Source organism: Triticum aestivum, chromosome 6B, assembly GCF_018294505.1.
Source record: "Triticum aestivum cultivar Chinese Spring chromosome 6B, IWGSC CS RefSeq v2.1, whole genome shotgun sequence".
Lineage (NCBI taxonomy): Eukaryota > Viridiplantae > Streptophyta > Magnoliopsida > Poales > Poaceae > Triticum > Triticum aestivum.
This window is the reverse complement of record NC_057810.1, coordinates 155,483,227-155,503,279: the sequence shown is the minus strand read 5'-3', so window position 1 is coordinate 155,503,279 and position 20,053 is coordinate 155,483,227. Positions and strand designations below refer to the sequence as shown.

Genomic DNA, 20,053 nt, shown 5'->3' with positions numbered 1-20,053 from the left:
TGCCCTAACCAATGGATCTTGATGTGGGATTTTAGTAACAAATATATATGATGTAAAAATATATTTAATGATATTAATTTGGTATCACAAATGTTTTTTTCTATAAACTTGGTCACAATTGATAAAGTTTGACTTAAGACGGTACTATATATAGAGTAAATAAAAACGTAAGACGTACCCCATGATCACCTGTACATTTTTGTTGTTGTTAAAAAAGGTAATCATGACTAGCATTATTAACTTGGTATAATGTAGAAGTATCTTCACCCATACTTGGTTTCAGTTCAAACCATGGCACATACTAATGATGTGAAAAGTGTATGTTTGGCTTTAAAATTTGTCCACAAAAAAATGTATTTCTATCTTCTCAATGCACTTTAGAGTAAAAAAATGCTCTTCTCTCATCACACGATAATCAAGACTAATAATATTCTACACATGGTTTCCTTAATTTCTATATGCACTTGGTACATTGGGGGTTGGATAATTAAAGAGAAGAAAGATAGTGCCTTGCATCTTCCCAACGCATTTTTTATCACGCTCCATAATTTGTTTAAAAGAATTATGTGTACATGGAGGGAGTATTTTAGAACAGAGGTACTACATATTATTAGGCAGGAATCAGTCAAACCTACGGCGCCATCAAAAAGGAGTTATTGGCAAGGCCCTGAACTTTACCACTGACCAGACTTATCAACTGCAGTACTAGCAGTTGAGAGGAAAGAATTAGACTTACGTGATGAAGAATTTTTTGACAATATGGAACCGAACTTTTCATTTACATTTTAGAACTTAATTTCCTTTCCGACGGTCAGTACTTGTGGTAACATCTTCTCCCAGCAGTGTCGACACTACATCTGCGATCACTATCAGAACCGTACATAAACTGAGGTTTCGACATAAGATAGAAAATTCGTGGATGCGCCGCGGTTGCTGAAACCAGCAGCTAGCAAAAGCCACCATTCGTTCAAGGCAGCCAGATACGCAAACGTATCTATTTCCAGAAGTGGACGAGACCTCTCCAGCTCGAGTCAGACTCGTACACTGCACCCGAACCCTATGATCGACATCTTTGACGGCCGTGCTAGCGACAAATCTTCGGGGGCTCGGGCCGGGCCGCCGGCCGGGGTTGTTGAAAAGGGCAACCAAGGTTGAAATCGGGAACGCCCGGATCCCGCTAGGCCAAGACCATCCTTCGCCGTACGGAACCTGGATGGTTATCGAGAGCTAACTGAGACCGCGAAACACAACTCCCCGTGAGGAAAGGCTGCGAGTTAACCAGATAATCATTAGTATGTCTGTTGTGAAACCGTGGACAAATAATTTAAGGAAATCTGTTGCTTCCGTCAGGGTGCAAGGGTAAACGAGATCAAGGAGAAAGTGACACTCGGTGAACGTTCAACGGAGCATAGTTGAGCAGACAATTTTGCAAAATACCCCCTCTGTCGCTCTTGAAACAGGCTTACGCCCCTGTGTCGCTCTCGCCCAGGGCGACATGGGGGCGACCGGACCTTACATAGTGCCGACGCCTCATTCTCTCTTCTCCCCTTGCGTGTCCGACGGCGGCGGGGCTCTCCCCCTTGGAGTGCTTTCTCGTCGTGGGCGGCGACGTATGTGAATCAGTGGCAACTCGAAGGTCCTTCCATGTCGGCGCGTGCGGGATATACGATTGCTTCGGTCCGGTTCTGATTCAGGCAGCCCCGCCGTCAGAGGTCTCAGCTCGCTGGCCACGGATCAGGCCTTGCTCGTGTGCGTGTTGGCAAGGCCAGAAGAGGGCGAGTCATCAACAGGCGCTAGTTTGGCCCCCTGCAGATCTAGACAGGACTAGTTGGGGACGCTGGTGTGGGCGACTACGTCACCAGATCCGTTTGGACTCGGCGTCTAATGTCCAGCCACTAGTGGAAGGTGGTGCCTTCTCGTTCTTGCTACCGTGGTTGGATGCTGGGGTCACGGCCCCTGGAAGCAGAGGCTGCACGTTTGGGGCAACGACAAGCAGTAGTAGGAGGCACCCTGCCATGGCGGACGGAGGCCGAGGAAGAGGACGCAACAAAGGGAAAGGGGGGAGAGGGGATGGAAATTCGGGCTGGGGACAAGATCACTCGCAGATGCCGCCGCCGATGGGCCCTCCACCGCAGCAGTTTTTTGGCTATGGCTTCCAAGGGCCGCCTCCGCAGTGGGGTTTCCCCGGTGGCTTCCCCCACCCTTTCCAGCAGCAGGCGTGGGGGGGGAGGGCCACCGCAACCGTGGTTTGGTCCTCCGGCTCAGGGCGCACACCCGCAAGGCTCAGGAGGGGGTGCGGATCTGCCGCAAGAAAGAAGCAACTCAGGGAACCAATAAGGCCCAGGCAAAAATCAAAGTAAGAATTCGCAGCGCAGGAAGCAGGATCAGATCCAGAAAACTGCCCCAACTAACTCCGCTGGCCTGATGTCTTATGCCATGGTGACCTGCTACAACTGTGGTGAACCAGGTCATCACAAGGATAAGTGTGAGAGACCCAAGAACTGCTTCATTTGCAAGATGGTTACTCATGTTATTGATGACTGCCCTGTTAGGAAGAAAGCCCACCTCGCGGCTAGGTATGTGGGGAGTGCAGCATAGGGTTTATGATTCTATCATGTTGATGTTCCAGATGTCAATGGCCAGCACCTGGGTAGTCTGAAGAATGTTGGGATAGTGCTTGTAGAATCTGGAGAGGTCAATAAACAGGAACTAGCAGAGGAGTTTGCTGACATCTATAAGACTAATTGGCCATGGCCTATCAATGCCCTGGATGACTGGACTTTCTTGGTGAAATTCCCTCTAGAAATATATGTAGCTCATGTGGCAAGCTATCCCTGTTTTGGCTTGAAGAAGGATAATGTGATTTTCAATGTAGAGGTCTGGAAAGGTAATGTGGAAGCAGAGGATGACTTGCAGGGGATCTGGATCAAGATCAAGAAGATGAACCGTAAATGGTGTGAATGGTCAATGCTTTATCAAATCACTTCCACCCCGGGGGTGTTGTTGGATGTAGACTGGCAGCACAATTTTAAATCCTTCTATGAAACAGTCAGGGTCAAGATCTCATGCAAAGATCGCACTAAGATTCCAACAGAGAGGCTTTTTGGCATCAAGGGTAAAATATACAGACTCTTGTTTGAAGTTGAGTCAACTGACAGTGATGAAGCCATAGCTGCAACCAACCCTTCAATGGATACCAATACTTCTGTGGAAACAATGTTCAAAGATAGTGCCTCAAATGATGGGAGATCCCAGCATGGATCCAGGACTGGTTCTGACTCTGGCTCCCTTACTGGGACCGGTAACTCTGCCCACAGAACTCAAGTCACAGGGCAACAACACTCCCATGAGGCCTCCACCCCAACCTCCAAGCATGGATCCAGGACTGGTTCTGATTCTGGCTCCCTTACTAGGACTGGTAACTCTGCCCACAGAACTCAAGTCACAGGGCAACAACACTCCCATGAGGCCTCCACCCCAACCTCCATGCTCAGGAACCAACTGCATGAATCTCAGTACCTACCCAGATTCAAGCTCTTGAACAATTGCTCAATTCAGAGCAAGGTGACTCTATGGGATTCAACCTGTTGAGGGAAATGGAACTGGTAGGGGAAGATGAGATTGAGACTGATGATGACGAGAATGAAGTTTTGGATGCCACCACTGAAAATAATCAACTTGAAGAGCAATATGAGATTGATTTCCCTGCCATGAACACTGCTGCTGACACCAAGAAGTGGGGCCCTGTCCAAGCTGCTAGAACAAGTTCAAGGATTGCTGGTGACAAGAGGTCCATCATGAAGAAAGCCCAGCAGCTCAAGGAAGTCCAGAACTTGGAGGTCCAGAAACCACATGGTAAGAATCAAAACTCTTTTAACATGTTTTATGATTCTGCTTTCCTTTCAATTGCCACTAGCATTGGTGTAGAGGTTGATCCAAGACAAGAATCTAGTATTTCCTCTTCACACACTGTGTTGGGGCTAAACAAAAATCAGACCATGACTGAAGGTCATGTGTTTGAACCTGCAATATTGACCCCTGACCCACCATCAAGTCCTAATGAGGGTCTCTGGTCGCTAGTTAGGAAGAATAGGCGGGGCAAGCACCCCAGGATAGAGGTGATTAAATGAATGCCATATTCTGGAATGTTAGGGGTATTTCAGCTGCAGGCAGAAAACCTCTCATTATAGACACTTTAGCCAAAACCCATGCCAATGTCATTGGTTTTCAGGAAACCAAAAAGGAAGAGTTCTCCCCTTCCTATCTTAAATCTTTAATGGGGCATAGGGATTTTGCCTGGTATCACCTCCCTGCCATAGGCACTGCTGGGGGCATCCTGGTGGGAGTGGAGCAAGATGTCTTTGAGGTGATCTCCTGGTCACACTTAAATTTTTCTGTCAGTTGTGAGCTAAAGCACAAAGCCCTGGGTCATATTTTTAGGGTGATTGTAGTTTATGGCTCCTCTTATGAGGAGGGCAAGGCAGCTTTTATTTCTGAGCAACACTCTTTGTTTGTAGACAATCACTTGCCCACCCTAATTGGAGGGGACTTTAATCTAGTTAGGAATGCTAAAGAGAAAAGTAATGGAGTAATCAATCATAGATGGAGCAATAATTTCAATGCCTGGATTGAGATCTGGGGACTGCTGGAGATCAAGCTCTCTAGCAGAAAATTCACTTGGGCTAACAACCAAGTGGACCTCATCATGTCTACTATTGATAGACTCTTCTGCAATACTGACATGGATGCTCTTTTCCCTCTAGCTACAAGTAGATCTTTACCTAGATGTGGCAGTGACCACACACCCCTCCTTTGGGATTCTGGGATTAATGTCCAACCTAGGAAAAGTAGTTATAAGATGGAAAAATGATGGCTGCTTAGAGCTGATTTTTCTGATCTTATTCTCAAAATTTGGTCTGAACCTAACAATGCCATATCTAGCATAGATAATTGGCAGATCAAGGTTAGAAGCCTCAGGAGAATCACTAAACGCTGGAACTCCAATGAAGAGGTTAATCTTAGAAGATATAAAAAAATCTTAGTGGAGGAGTTTGACACTTTAGATGTCAAATCTGAAACCTCTGATCTTTCTGAAGGGGAGTTCAACAAAATGAAATTCATTCATACTGAACTCCAGAAAATTTGGCTTCAGGAAGAAACTAAAGCTAAACAGAGATCTAGAGATAGAGATATTAAAGAAGGTGACAGAAACACTGCATACTTCCATGCAGTGGCTAATCAAAGGAGGAGGAAAACCCTCATCCACTCCTTAGATGGCCCTGATGGGCCTGTCAATGATATTAAAGATATGCTTGGAGTAGCTGAAGACTTCTATAAAGATTTGTTTAAAAAAGAGCACAATAGTGGCTTCACACTGAGCTCTGGCTTTTTCTCTGTAGAGGAATTAGTCACACCTGCAGAGAATGAGACCCTAGAATCACCTTTTACTGAAGAAGAGATTAAGAAAGCAGTCTTTGACTCCTACCCTGATGGTGCCCCTGGACCAGATGGGATTCCTTTCTTATTTTACCAACATTTTTGGGAGGTGATTAAGGTGGATCTAATAGCCATGTTTAATGATTTTCATAAGGGAGAGTTGGACATACATAGACTTAACTTTGCCATGCTCTCCCTCATCCCTAAGGAACCTGATGCTACTTCCATGATGAAGTTTAGACCCATCAGCCTGCTTAACTGTAGTTTCAAAAATTTTACTGAGTTCCTCACCAATAGGCTGACTATGATTCTCCAGAGGCTTATTGCCAGTAACCAATCTGCCTTCCTCAAAGGCAGATACATTCTGGAGAGCGTGGTCACTGCCCATGAAGTAGTGCACTCAGTCCCTTCTGGGAAAAAATAAGGTTTGGTTTTGAAACTGGATTATGAAAAAGCCTTTTATAAAGTAGACCTTGGTTTCCTCCTGGACCTCCTCAAAAAAAGAGGCTTTGGTGATACTTGGATTAATTGGATCCAGCAGATCACCCATAATGGCTCGGTTGGGGTCAAAATTAACAATACTGAAAGTGACTTCTTTTTAGCTAGCAAAGGGCTCAGACAGGGGGATCCTATTTCCCCATTACTTTTCAACTTAGTAGTAGATGTGCTGACCAAGATGCTATCCAAAGAAGCTAGCTGTAACTTGATTGCTGGACTATGTGCTGAAGTCTGCAACGGAGGGATCATTTGTCTGCAGTATGCTGATGATACCCTGCTCTTTTTAGATAATGACCTTACCCATGCCTCCAACCTCAAAATTATCCTCACCTGTTTTGAGCAGGTTTCTGGCATGAGGATCAACTACTCTAAGAGTGAGTTGATCCCAATTAACATGGAAAACTCTGATTTCATGCACTTTCTTGCTGCCCTAGATTGTAATGGGGGGTCTTTCCCTATTAAATATCTTGGCATCCCCCTGCACCATGACAAGCTTAGGAAGGAGGATATCCAACCTCTCATAGATAAAATTATGAAAAGAATTGTTGGTTGGAGAGGTAAGCTCCTCTCTTATAAAGGTAGGCTCATTCTGATCCAGGCTTGCCTGGCCAGTATTCCAATCTATCTTCTATCCTTCTTTAAGTTCCCTAAATGGGCCATTGAGATGATCAACTCTCAAATGGCCAACTGTTTGTGGAATGATTTTGAAGGCCATAGGAAACTTCATCTTGCCAACTGGAAAATGGTGTGTATGAAGAAAGAATTTGGAGGCTTGGGAATCCCAAACCTCCAAGATGTCAACTTATGTTTACTAGGTTCCTGGGTGAAGAGATACTATGAGAGTGAAGGAAAACCATGGAAAATGATCATTGATCACAAGTAATGTCTAGTAAGATTAATGTTTTTGCTCCTAACCTATCCCCCAGTGCCTCCAGATTCTGGAAGGGGCTGAAAACCACTATCCAAGCACTTAAACTTGGTTATAGGTGGAAAGTTGGGTCGGGTGAAAAAGTTAGGTTTTGGGAAGACACCTGGTTTGGTACCTCCCCACTGGCAGTGTAATTCTGGCCTATCTACTCAATTTGTAATGAACAAACCAATAGTGTCAGGGAAGTATGGGATGGTACGCAACTTAGGCTCACTTTTAGAAGGATTTTTTATGATAGACTCATGGAACAGTGGTATCAGAAGTTAGTGGAGATAACTAGTAGCCTGACACTTACCAATGAAACCGATGCCCTTGTTTGGCAGTTAGAGAACAGGGGGGTTTACTCCACTAGCTCACTTTACCATGTGATTAATTTTAGGGGGGGTGCAACCAGTCTTTATACCCTCGGTGTGGAAGCTAAAAGTTCCACCGAAAATCCATGTATTCATGTGGCTCCTTGCCAACAACAAGCTAATGACCAGGGATAACCTCAGGAAAAGACAGATTATTAAGCCGCTTGAGTGTGTGTTCTGCTCTGAGGCTGAAACATGCTCGCATTTGTTTTTTGACTGTGTGGTCTCTAGACAGATCTGGCCTGTGGTCTCAAATCACTTTGGAGTGGATACTGGAACTGATTTTGAATCAGTGGCCAAACTCTGGATTGCTAACAAAAAACACTCTGCTCTCAACACGGCCAATGCAGCTGTTCTTTGGTGTATTTGGAAATATAGGAACTCTATGATTTTCAATAACACCATGTGGACATCCATTAAGCAGGTGATGAGGCTGATTCTAAAAACCATCAAGAACTGGGTGATCCTGTCTTCGGATGGGGCGGCAGAAAGGCTGGAGGCCTTCACGACACACCCGGCGACCGATCTGAGACAACCACTAATGATCGGTGGCTGATCATGAAGCTCGCTGGAGCCCCGTTGGTGACTCCATGGGACAAGCTGAAGATCTCAGACGATGCAGTGGGCTTCTCGTCCCCCTCCAAGAAGCGTTCAGAAGCTGCATCATTGTCAAGTCCGACCTCGACACTGGTGGCTGCCTAGTCCCCTCAGGCGGTGACTGCACCGCCGCTGAAAGCGCGCAAGGCATCCCAGGAGCCGATCTGCATCTGATACTAGCAGTGCCTATGATCCGGTTGCTTTACCTTTGTACTGTCTTAAAGCCATCGTTTCTTATTTCTGAACTGCTCCTCTTAGTGAGCTTATGTAATATCTGAATCTGGACTGAATTTGGTTTCATTAATATAATGGAACCGGGCAAGGCTCCCTGTTCTTCTAAAAAAAGCAGTAGTAGGAGTGGTGGTGTCTCTTTGGCTATATATGGTTAGCAAGGGGAGGGTTGGCAGATGATCATGTTGTCGTCGTGCCTTCGGTGGTGATGGCTCCCTGGTTTGGGTCTAGAGGCATTGTGCTGGCAGCAAACGTCCCCTCCCCCCTCCCCCTGACCATGCCCCCGCGGTTTTGGCCTGACAAGCTTAGTTTCGCGGCGGGACTTGTGAGGGTTGGACCAAAAGCTCCGCGTTCCAGCGCTGGCGACGATGACGCTTGCGGGTGCTGCTTCCCTCTTGAGCGCATTGTTGTGGGTTCACTTGTGATGCCATGGCTCTGGTTAAAAATACTAGTCCATCTTCTCAGACTCAACGGCAGTCAGGGCGACATGGGGGTGACCGGACCTTACATAGTGCCGATGCCTCATTCTCTCTTCTCCCCCTGCGTGGCCGACGACAGCGGGGTTGACCTCCTCGGAGTGCTTTCTTGTCATGGGCGGCGATGTGTGTGAATTAGTGGTAGCTCGGAGGTCCTTCCATGTCGGCGCATGCGGAATGGTACGGTTGCGTCGGTCCGGTTCTGATTCAGGCAGTCCTGTCGTTAGAGGTCTCGGCTTGCTGGCCACGGATAAGGCCTTGCTCGTGTGTGAGTTGGCAAGACCAGAGGAGGGCCATGGCCATGGCGTGCTCGACGGCGGGTTGTCAACATGCACTCGTTGTGACCCCTCCTGGTCTAGACAAGACTGGGTGGGGACGCCGGTGTGGGCGACTATGTCGCCAGATCCATTGGGAATCGATGTCTATGTCCAGCCAACAGTGGAAGGACGCACCTACAAGTTCTTGCTATCGTGGTTGGTGAGCTGCAATAATGATGGTCGTCAGTCTCGGGATCCTGGATGCTGGGGCGACGGCCCCGGGAATGCACGTTTGGCTCGTGGACAAGCAGTTGCAGTAGTGGTGGCACCTCTTTTTGGCTATGTGGATACCAAGGGGAGGGTTGGCGGGTGATCATGTTGTTGTCGTGTCTTCGGTGACAGCTCACAGCCCCCACCACCACCACCATCACGGCCCCACGGTTAGGCCTGGCAAGCTTAGTTTCGCGGTGCCACTTGTAAGGGTTGGACTGAAAGCTCCGCACTCCCGCGCTGGCGATGATGACGCTTGCGGGTGTTGCTTCCCTCTTGAGCGCATTGTTGTGGGGTCCACTTGTGATGTCATGGCTCTGAGTGAAAACCCTAGTCCGTCTTCTCGGACTAGATGGCGGTGGCGCTTGGTTTTAGCGGATCACCTTCTTGAGGCATTATTGTGGAGCCCGGTTCCTTTCGGTTGTAGCGGGTCAGCATCTCCGGGCATGTCTTGTCCCTCACATGTAGCATGCTCGACTCTGGGATGGGATGGTCCAGCACTTCCGATGATCTCCTATCATATATGTGTGTTCCCCATGATCTCTGTTCTTTGTCATTGCCATCTCTTTGTAGAAGCGGCGCAGCATGGCCTGGAGCGAGCGGCAATCTCAACAGTGAGTCGGCCCCTTCCGGAGATGGCTCGGTGTATTCAGTAGTATGGTGTTTGGTGGTTTCTCAAGGTGTGACGCTGTCCGTTCCCTTCCACTAAACGAGCATCCCTAAAAAAACTAAAAATAACTATAGAAAAATACGAGCACTAGTGCCAAGTCTAGGACTTAATTCCTGGTGGATTGGTTTCCACCACAAGAAACCTAACCATCTATGGTACCTGGCGGCTCATGAAAAAGCTTAGCATGAACCCATCTCGACCATGCATGCCTGAAATGTTATTGTTTCCAGAAACCACACGAGAGTTCAAGAGCACCTTGTGACCTTTCCATTGAACTGACCGCGAAGGCAAGGATTGTCCATTCCAATGCAAGAATAATGGAAAGAAGGTTCGCTCATTTTGTCAGATGTGATATGAGCAATGACTAGTGGACTAACCTTTTTTTTAGAAAAGGGCGAGATCCCGACCTCTACATCAGAGCGATGCATACGGCCACCTTTATTAATAAGCAAATAAGTTCAACAAAGGTCTTGAAGTCTCAAACAAACGAACCAAAAAAGCTCACAAAGAGCAGAAAGGTAAAGGAAAGCCACAATCGACTGGCAAAAGAAAAATAGGAAAACTAATTGCCTATCCTATTACATGACCACCATCCAAACCGGTTGAAGATAGCCCGAGCTACCATCTCCCATCGGATAGATCCAGTAACCAAACGCTCCCTGGCCTCCGTCTAAGTGAGTAGTGGACTAACTGATTCCAGCAGTTAATTTGGGGCCAATTTTGCTGCTCGAGATCATGCAGGACTTAATCGTGATCATCCAGAGCGAGGAAGTAAACACATACTATAACGAAACTACCAAAGTACACCGTAGCTAATACCAGAGTACATGCATCAATCTTGTCAGCTCGTTAGGCTCATGTGAGAGTGTGAGTCTACTGTCTACATAAACCTCACCACACTCTAAATTTAGGTCATGCCTAGATAATTCACTCCTTACACCTCTTCGAGCAACGGGGGAAACCTCGGGTCTGGTTCTTCGGATCGGAGAACGGCGACGTCAGCATCGTTCCCCTTCATGAAGGCGTCCGTCTTGTTTGCTCGTGGCGTACCTGGTGATGGTTTTAGAGACTTTGGGCATCGTTTCGGTTCGGGTTGTTTCTCTTGGTCAGGGAAGTTTAATGTTGTGTTGCAGCTTCTCTTTGTGCCTAGCATCCCATGCTCTATGCTCTAGGCACCATGTTTACGCCATCTTTGGTTGTGCCATGTGATGTACCCTCCTTTGTTCTCGTTTCAATTTGTTCTATTAATGAAATGATACGCAAGCTTTGCGTCTTGTCGAAAGGAGTATCATTCTTTGAATTGGAGGGTTATGTTAATTAGGAAAAGTGTCATTCTTTGGACGGAAGGGCCATGCTAATTATGTAAAGTATCATTGAGTGTTAGATGGCAGGATTATGTAGGGTGTCATTCTTTGGACGATGAATCATATTAGTTATGACAAGTATCATCGAGCGTTGGATGGAAGGATCACTTGAACTTGTATGTCTATCATCGATAATTGGACGGGAGGATCACTAGAACTACTATGCGTATCATCGAGTGTTGGACGAGAGGATCACTAGACCATGTATGTCATGGTTGCAATGTACGGACAATTCGCTAGTTATGATAAACTATGCTCTGCAAAATAAGTGACCTGTGCGATGGTAAAATTGGATATAATACCTATATGTGAAGCTCATTTCCAGAGTAGGGCAGTTTGGAGAGAGATTAAGCTCCATGGAGGACTTAATTTTGAAAATTTCAAGATTCAAGCTTTTCATTTTCAAAAAATTAAAAAAAAACATTTGTATACATGGATGCAATGTGTATGTGCGTAAAAAATCAGGATGGAATAGCTTGAATTGCAAGCTGCAAAAAATGTTTGAATTTTGAAGTTTTGAAATTTAGGTCTCCATAAAGCTCGGTCTTCATTTCGCCTTTTCGTCATTTCCAACAGTACAGAGGTCCTCTCAGCCCCGACCAAAATTATGCAGCTCGAAATCATGCAAGAATTGTGATCATCCAGAGCGAGGAAGTAATTAAACACATCTGTATAACGAAACTTTACCAAAGTACTACCGTAGCAAGTACATGCATCAAACGGTGCATCCACTTTTTTTGTCAGCTCGTCAGGCTCACGTGAACGTAAGTCTAGATAAACCTCACCACACACTCCATATTCCGATTTTTTTTAAAAATGTGATGAATTTTATAGCAAATTCAAAAACTATACACCCTAATGCATAAAAATCAAAACTATGACCCCGTCGGTCTTCTGTTGGCTGAAGATGTCCTTTTCGGTCTGCCGTTGGCCGAAGTGAGCTCTTCGGCCTCCCATTGACCGAAGAGTGGCCAGCTGGGCCGAAGACAGTAGCTTCAGCTTACTGTTGGCCGAAGAGTGGTCTTCGGCTTCGTGAAGGCCGAAGAGTGCCAAACCCATCCAGGCGCTCTGCCTCGGCAGCTGCACGTACGCTGGCTGGCTAGCTTGCTGACATATGCATGCAGCAGCCTTTATTCGTGGATATGAACTCGATCTCACATGCATGCAGCTACATGAACCTGGCCGTTGGTGGCTTGGAGCTACTGTATTATCTAATCATCTGCAGCATGTACTAAGGCTGGTCATAATGGGAGTAACATAGGTAGTAACATAGATGCCACATAAGCAAAATTGGTGATGTGGCAAGTAGTTAATGAGGAGAAAGGCAAATAGAGTAACATAATATGTTACCATCACATAGCGGTTTTCAATGCATAATGAGTCTACAAAGTAATAAATGAAGGCAACTATGTTACCACACCTATGACACTACCCACTATGAAGGTAGTAACATAGACTAGTAACATATGTATGTTACTAGTCTAAGTTACTCTCCACTATGACCAGCCTAATGCATGTGATGTCCCAGACGCTCGCCTCGCTGCAGTTACAGACTCGATGGAATTGACCAGTCGTTCCATCCACCCATCCATCGATCTCACATGGCATGCAAAGTTTGTACGTGCCCGCTCATCTGGTGACGGAGACGGTACCGCATGTGCATGTAGGAGCCTTGAGGCTAGGAGCTACATTCTGTATACTGCTAATAGCAGTCTGCTATGAAATTCATCATACAAAATGTGCTTGTAGTACTATCTAGGTAGACTAGTAATAGTGCTTTGCATGTGGATGTACTATCTACGTATACCAGTACCAGTGCAGGATTTTTTTGCCAATCACGTGCAAGTGCATGGTCGGTAGTAGTAGTGTGTGTTAGAGCAACTCCAACCGGCGATCCAAACGAACAAAAAGCGGATATTTGGATCGGCCAAATGAACACATGTGTCCAGTTTTTCGTTTGGGTCGACGCATGCACCCAACACTGGCAGGACGTTTGGGTCGACGCATGCACCCAACGCTGGCCATCCTCCTTCTCCTCCGGCTTCATCTTTGGGGGTGGCGCGGGGTACACGGAGTTGGCCTGCACGCCATGACGACAGTCTTCCTCGTGCTCGAACGCGGACCAAACCTCCCAGTTGGGAGAGTCGGCCGCGTATGCCGCCATCCGCCGCTGCTTCGCCGTGAGCAGCTCGCGCCACCTCGATCACCAAGATCAATCTAGAAGATGCACATCTACGAGAGGAGAGTGGTGTCTACATACCTTTGTGACCGAAAATGTTAACGATTTAGAGATCGTGGTTAGTGTAGTCATACTTGCGTTGAGATCGCGGTTTAGGTTTGGGTCCGCGCGTTTGACCGGCGCTTTGGTCCGTTTCGACCCAAACAGATACGCGCGGACGATTTGAGTTGGCGGTTGGAGTTGCTCTTATAGCCGCGTACTAGCGCACATGCATTAGTACATGCTGCAGGTGATTATATAATACAGTAGCACCAACGGCCAGCCGCGCGTGATTAGATAAATGCCATGTGAGATCGATGGATGGAACGACAGGTACGTGCACCCGCATGCATGTAAGTCCATACTGCTGCATGCATATGAGTCAGCGTACGTACGTGCAGCTGCAGCGAGGCAAAGCGCCTGGATGGGTCCGGCACTCTTCGGCCTTCAGGAAGCCAAAGACCACTCTTTGGCCAAGAGTAAGCCGAAGCTACTGTCTTCGGCCCAGCTGGCCACTCTTCGGTCAATGGGAGGCCGAAGAGCTCACTTCGGCCAACGGTAGGCCGAAAAGACCCTCTTCGGCCAATAGAAGGCCGACGGGATCATAGTTTTGATTTTTATGTATTAGGACATATAGTTTTTGAATTTGCTATAAAATTCTTCATAGTTTTAAAAAAAAATCCCATATTTCGGTCATGCCTAGATAATTCACTACCCTATACCCTATAGCCTATCGTATGCTACAGTTAACGAGTACTCCGTGACAGCGCACTTCTAGTTTGACTAGTCCTATGGCGGCGGTAATTAATCTTGCAGTCGAAATCGACTAGGCCGCCCTCCGGCCGCCGGCGAGCCTGTTGCAGGAAGGACACCCCGTGAACGTCAAGTCCTGTGCACCGCCGACGAGGAGGACCGCGCGTGTCTCGGCGAGCTCTCGCCGGAGCCGCGCGTTGTCGTCGCTGAGGCGCTCGCACCACCGGCGCAGCAGCTCGCAGTCGAGCTCCGTCTGCTTGAGCTTGGTCCGCGCCCTCCTGTTCTGGAACCACACCTCCACCTGCCTCGGCTTCAACCCAAGCTGCCCCGCAAGATCGTGCTTCTCACCCTGCAATTCAAAAGCATTACGATCAGACTCAGACCCTGAAATTTCATTGCACTTAGGGAAGATATGGACGTACATGGGAGAGGACGTTGTGGGCTCGGACGCTTTTCTCCAGCAGCGCCGCCTGCTCCGCGGTGAGCCGGAGCTTCTTCCTGGCGCGGCCGACTGCGTCCCCTCCGTCGTCGTCGTCGTCGATGTCGCTGCCGCCGTGCACAGCCCTGGCCCTCTTGCCATGCTGCCTTGCACTACCGCCGCCTATCCACCTCTCCCCGTTCTTCCTTCCGATATTTCCCGCCACATGACCCGCTGCCTCTGGCGCCGGCGGCGGTTGGCTTCCGGCGCCGATCACGAGCGACAGCCTTGTGTCGACAAGCTCTTCCACCTCCAGCGACTCCTTGCTTGTGCTGCTTATGGTCGTCACGGTAGACATCTTGGAACCAAAATCAAGTGAATTCGCTCGTGCCGTCGATCCAGAGATATCGAGGTATGCCGCCGGCGCCGGGTAGCTAGGTGATGATGTCCAACAGATGGGGTGTGCTCGTGATGGCTTTATAGGTGGCCTGGCTACGAGACACTGGACACGGTCGCATCCCACGTATGGTTTCGTGTGCGAGTTAAGCAAGACAATTAGTGCTGCTTAGGTTTACTAGGCAAGATTACTACGGGTGATTGATGCTTGGTTTGACTACTGAGGAGAAAATCTTTATTGAGGGATTTTTTTTTCGAGAAAACTTTCAATCTATTCATCTTCCATCACGGCATTACAACGAACACTAGAAATAATAAAAATTACATCCAGATCCGTAGACCACCTAGCGACGACTACAATCACTGAAACGAGCCGAAGGCGCGCCGCCGTCATCACCCCTCCCTCGCCGGAGTCGGGCACAACTTGTTGTAGTAGACAGTCGGAAAGTCGTCGTGCTAAGGCCCCGTAGGACCAGCGCACCAGAACAGCAACCGCCGCTGATGAATAATAACGTAGATCGAAAGGATCCAACCTGAAGACACACGAACATAGACGAACCACAACCAGATCCGAGCAAATTTGACTGACCAAAACTAATTAACCAAGGATATAAAACTGGCTCATATTCTAACCAAGTTCATCAATAAAAAGTTTCTGCTAGCTTCCCATGAAAATAGATGGACTTTGAAATTTTAACTTATAATGTAACTTTTGATAATTAAATTCTTTAAAAGTATATATGTAAGCAAAATATTATAGATTTTCAATTACCATGCTGGTTATTATCAAGGGGCATAATTTTTGAAGAGTGTAATATTTTACTAAACAAACATGCATGCATGGCAGTTTCGCGAAACTGTGAAACTCTGCGTTTAACTTTGTTGGCATTTCTTTCCCCTTGCTCTCACTTCTTTTATGCGCATAATTATATTTATTTATTTTGAGATAAAAGAAGGCAAGCTGGCGTTTCTGGTAGCAGGATGTGGCATCAAGAAGGATTGTACTTAGACAAATTTAAGATAAGCTTTTTGAGATGAAAATACTATCATACGATTTCACAATGCATGGTGCATGCAGAGCAATGCAACACACATGCATGCCGGCGCGCACGACCTGTCGTGCATGCAGGACATTGTGGCATGGCTCGCATGTGCATCCAAGGCAGCGTTACTTGGCGGCCACGTACGACACACGGGCCGCCAGCACGTGCGCATTTTGCATGGAGAAATATGGCAGTGCATGTATGAACGCAGGACTGGTTGCAAGCTCATGCACGGACTAGATCCGTGAGACCATGATTGCTGTGCGCCCTAGTCAGCAGCGAGCGACATTCAGAACGTCCGTAAACTCGGATGGTCAAATTTGGCCATGATGCATGCACACGTACGCGCAGACGTTTCTCAAACTAATCACGTACGTGTACAGTAGCCAAGCTAGGATATACTAATTGATTATTGTACTTGACTGTTTGTCCTTGTTATCAATCTGGAACTTGGTAGCACGCAGCGACGGTCATTTCGTCCTGCTGAAAACTGAAAGTTTATCTGAAGCAGTCAAGATCTATTGACATGTCATTTTAGTAGTAAAGCAGAACGTTACCCGCAAAAAAAAAAAAAGTAGTAAAGCAGAACGTACCTATCACAATCATCGTCCGATATCATTTGCTTGGTCGTGGCGTCGATCGTTTGCGACTTAGTAATCAACTACCTCCTCGTAAGAGCGCTTTCTGGTAACCCCTGCGTGCTCTCTCGCACGTGTGGAATCTACCACTGGCTAGGGTACGTGGCCCATGCGCAGCTAGTCCGCTGCTATGTCAAACCCCATACGTCTTCTGCTGCAAGGTACACGGCTCGATCATGTCATCCCTGGACTCGATCTGTACTTGAGAAGGGGAAAAACGCAAACGAACAAGTCCAACTATATTTATTACTCCCTCCGTCCTAAAAGATAAGAACGTTTTTAACACTAATTCTTATATTTTGGGACGAAGGGAGTAGTTGATGACTTGACTTGTCGTACGTACGACCTTGCTAAACTAAAGGTTGTGGTTGTCTCGGGACCATGAGAAATTGCTTTTGTAGCATAAACTACCTGCTAGTTATACTCACACACTCATGGCATTTTATTTCCACATGTTTGTGTGCCACTGATGATCCCATATTTTGTATTAGGTTCACCCGGCTCAATTAGACTACCAATATGATACCCCACGAAAAAATAGATTAACAATATGATAACAAAGTCCCCGTTCTTTTGACGGTTTAAAAATTAAGCCACCCCCTTCCCAGCTTTTGCTTTCTAAACTAGTTAGGCCAACTTATATGATGCCAAAAAAATAGATGAGGAACCGTGTTGATGTGAGTTGTCATTATGTAAGGACAAGAGGACTACATTGTAAAAAAACAAAAATATAAATAAAGAGATGTGAGAAGGGGATCGGTAGAAGACCCCAGAATTTTCCCCAATGTCTCCTCTCCTTCATGAACCCTAGTTCACAAATCCATGAGTAACAAGATGGTATCAGGGCGGGTCGAATCCTGTGTGGTTCTCCTGTGATTCCGATTGAGTTTGGTCGTCGGTGGGGTGATGTGTCGCTCCTATTGTTGGAGGTGCTTCTGCTGCTGGCTTTGCTGAAGCGACCTCGATTCTGTCCGAATCAAGTACAATCGGGGAGGCTCCTGCAGCTACCTGTTGAGTTGAATAGAGCTTGGGCGTCTGGACTCCCTCGCCCGCTACAAGCTAATTTTTCTCTCCTGCCATCCGGCGCCGTGAGCAGGTCTAGTTCGTCCCCAACTTGACTCTCGGACTCCTTGAGCATCTGTGTTTTTTATTGCTTTAGAAGAAGAATCAGTGTTGCCTGGAGCTGCTTTGGTGGTCAGCTGGCCGGATTAAACAATAATATTTGCTAGTGTTGCAATCTGAAGTAATTGCCATACTCTTTGACACATTGTTGAGCTGTACTAGTTGGTTCCTCTTTGGGCTGCACGTGTTTGAGAAGAAGAACCAAGTACTAGTGTTGGAATATATTCTTGCTCACTGAACCATGGGAGATCCAAGTAAAGAAAAAACAGGGGATTCTAGTGTTGATAAGATGTATGAAATATTTAGCAAACTGCTTGAGCACCAGCACCAATCAAAGGCTGCTGCTGAGCCAGTTAAGCATACACTTGAGCCAAATCCAGTCAGACTATCAGGACCTGGTGACTACATCAGTTGGGCACGCCATGCCAAATTGATTCTGAGCGCCAATGACTATGATTATTTACTTGTTGGCAATGAAGAAAGTTTGGAGAAAGGCGGTGCAGGCAGGAAACAAATCAATGATAAAGTACTAGTATGGCTGTTGGGAAGTATGGAACCAAAAATTAGAGAACAAGTGGAAGGCATGGACACTGTTTGTGAGGTCTGGTCATCTTTGAAGAAACAATTTGCAGGGAAAACAAATAAAATGCAAGCCACCCGTATCATGCATGAGTTAACTAATTTGAAGCAGCGCTCAAGATCTGTAACAGAGTATGAAGGTGAAGTAAAGAAATTATACAGAGACTTACATTATCATCACCCTTTTGAACCTGTTCACAAGGATGACTTGGCAATTCATCATGTGTGGTTTGAGTCGTTTGTGAGCAAGCTCTTTCTTGATGGCCTAGACCAGGAACTAAACCTCCGTCGTCAATTGATATTTGCAATGCCTGAGTGGCCTAGTCTTGATGATATTATTTCTAGCATGATTGAGGAGGAGACTCGTTTGACACAACCGAAGGAGGATGGTCAGGAGCGTGCAGATGCTCGTGCTGCATTATCCGTACAACCTCGCCGTGCTACAAATTCCTTTGGTAAGGTGGATAAAAGCAAATTGCTTTGTGACCATTGCAAGAGAAAAGGACACACCAAGGGTGAGTGTTTTGAGTTGCATGGTTATCCATCTTGGTGGGATAAAGGGAGATCTCAGCTAGGGGGAGCTCGGGGTTCAAACAAAAGACAAGCTAATTACAATGCATCTGCAAGGGAACTACCTGTGGTAGATATGCAAGCTCTTGAGGATTTCAAATCCAAGCTCAAACTCTCCGAAGGCTCATCTTCGTCCCAAGGTTCCTCCAAAGTTGATTCTAGCTTTAATACCATCACCCAAGGTATGGAATCCCACCAAGCCCAGTCAAGATCATGGATAATTGATACTGGAGCTACTAACCACATGACAGGAGCCTCAAACTTGTTTACTTCCTACACACCTACCTCTGGTAAGGAAAAAGTTCGTGTTGCTGATGGTTCCATGGCACTTATTACAGGGCGTGGAACCATCCAGTGTACCAAGACATTGTCCTTATCACCAGTTCTGCATGTTCCTAAATTTCCTATCAGCCTATTATCAGTTAGCTCCATCACTAGAGCTCTCAATTGTAGATGTTGGTTTGATCCCACCTGTTGTGTTTTTCAGGAGCTTGGGACAGGGAGAGTTCTCGGGACTGGGACCATGCATGAGGGACTCTACTATCTTGATGAAGGGGGAGATGAAATTGCTCTTGCAACCTGCATGTCTCCTACTCAAGAATTGTTACTTCACCACCGAAGATTGGGACACCTCTCTTTTGCTGCTATGTCACGTATTTATCCCTCTCTCTTTAAATTGTGTTCTAGAGAATCCCTTGTATGCGATGCATGTGAATTAGCAAAACATACAAGGGGTACCTATCCTAGCAAGGGTTTGCGAAGTCATAAACCATTTGAAGTAATACATTCTGATGTTTGGGGGCCCTGTGAGGTTTATTCTGTTTCTGGACATAGGTGGTTTGTGACTTTCATTGATGGATTTAGTCGTTACACTTGGCTTTACCTTTTGAAGCGTAAAAGTGATGTGTTCCCTGTTTTCAAAGATTTGTGTGCTCTCATTCAAAACCAATTTGGAACAACTATAAAGACCTTACGTTCTTACAACGGTACTGAATATGTTAACATGGAGTTTGGACAGTTCCTTGCATCACATGGCATTGAGCATCAAACTACATGCGTAAATACACCAGAACAGAATGGTGTTGCAGAACGTAAGAATAGGCATTTACTTGAAGTTGCTCGTTCACTCATGTTCACCATGAATGTCCCTAAGTTTCTTTGGGGGGAGGCAATAAAAACAGCAGCATATTTAATAAATCATATGCCTCTACGCACTCTTGAGTTTAAGACTCCAGC

At 46.5% G+C, this 20,053-nt stretch overlaps 2 protein-coding genes across 3 annotated transcripts; one reads left to right on the top strand and one right to left on the bottom strand.

The window, feature by feature from the left end:
* Positions 1 to 14,049: 14,049 nt before the first annotated feature.
* Positions 14,050 to 14,827, bottom strand: LOC123139011 (putative homeobox-leucine zipper protein HOX26). The gene is made up of 2 exons (XM_044558846.1): positions 14,474 to 14,827; positions 14,050 to 14,400 (listed from the first exon to the last, which is right to left on the bottom strand). Exons 1-2 carry the CDS (start codon positions 14,825 to 14,827, stop codon positions 14,125 to 14,127), a joined length of 630 nt encoding a protein of 209 aa, XP_044414781.1. The 3' UTR covers positions 14,050 to 14,124.
* Positions 14,828 to 17,313: 2,486 nt separating this feature from the next.
* Positions 17,314 to 19,620, top strand: LOC123136310 (uncharacterized). 2 transcript variants are annotated; one of them, XM_044555663.1, is made up of 2 exons: positions 17,314 to 18,999; positions 19,305 to 19,620. In XM_044555663.1, the coding sequence occupies exons 1-2, from the start codon at positions 17,910 to 17,912 to the stop codon at positions 19,346 to 19,348; spliced, it is 1,134 nt and encodes a 377-aa protein (XP_044411598.1). In that variant the 5' UTR covers positions 17,314 to 17,909; the 3' UTR covers positions 19,349 to 19,620. The 2 variants fall into 2 exon arrangements, with proteins under 2 accessions (XP_044411598.1, XP_044411597.1); XM_044555662.1 differs by having other exon boundaries at positions 17,314 to 19,107.
* The last annotated feature ends 433 nt before the right edge of the window (positions 19,621 to 20,053 follow it).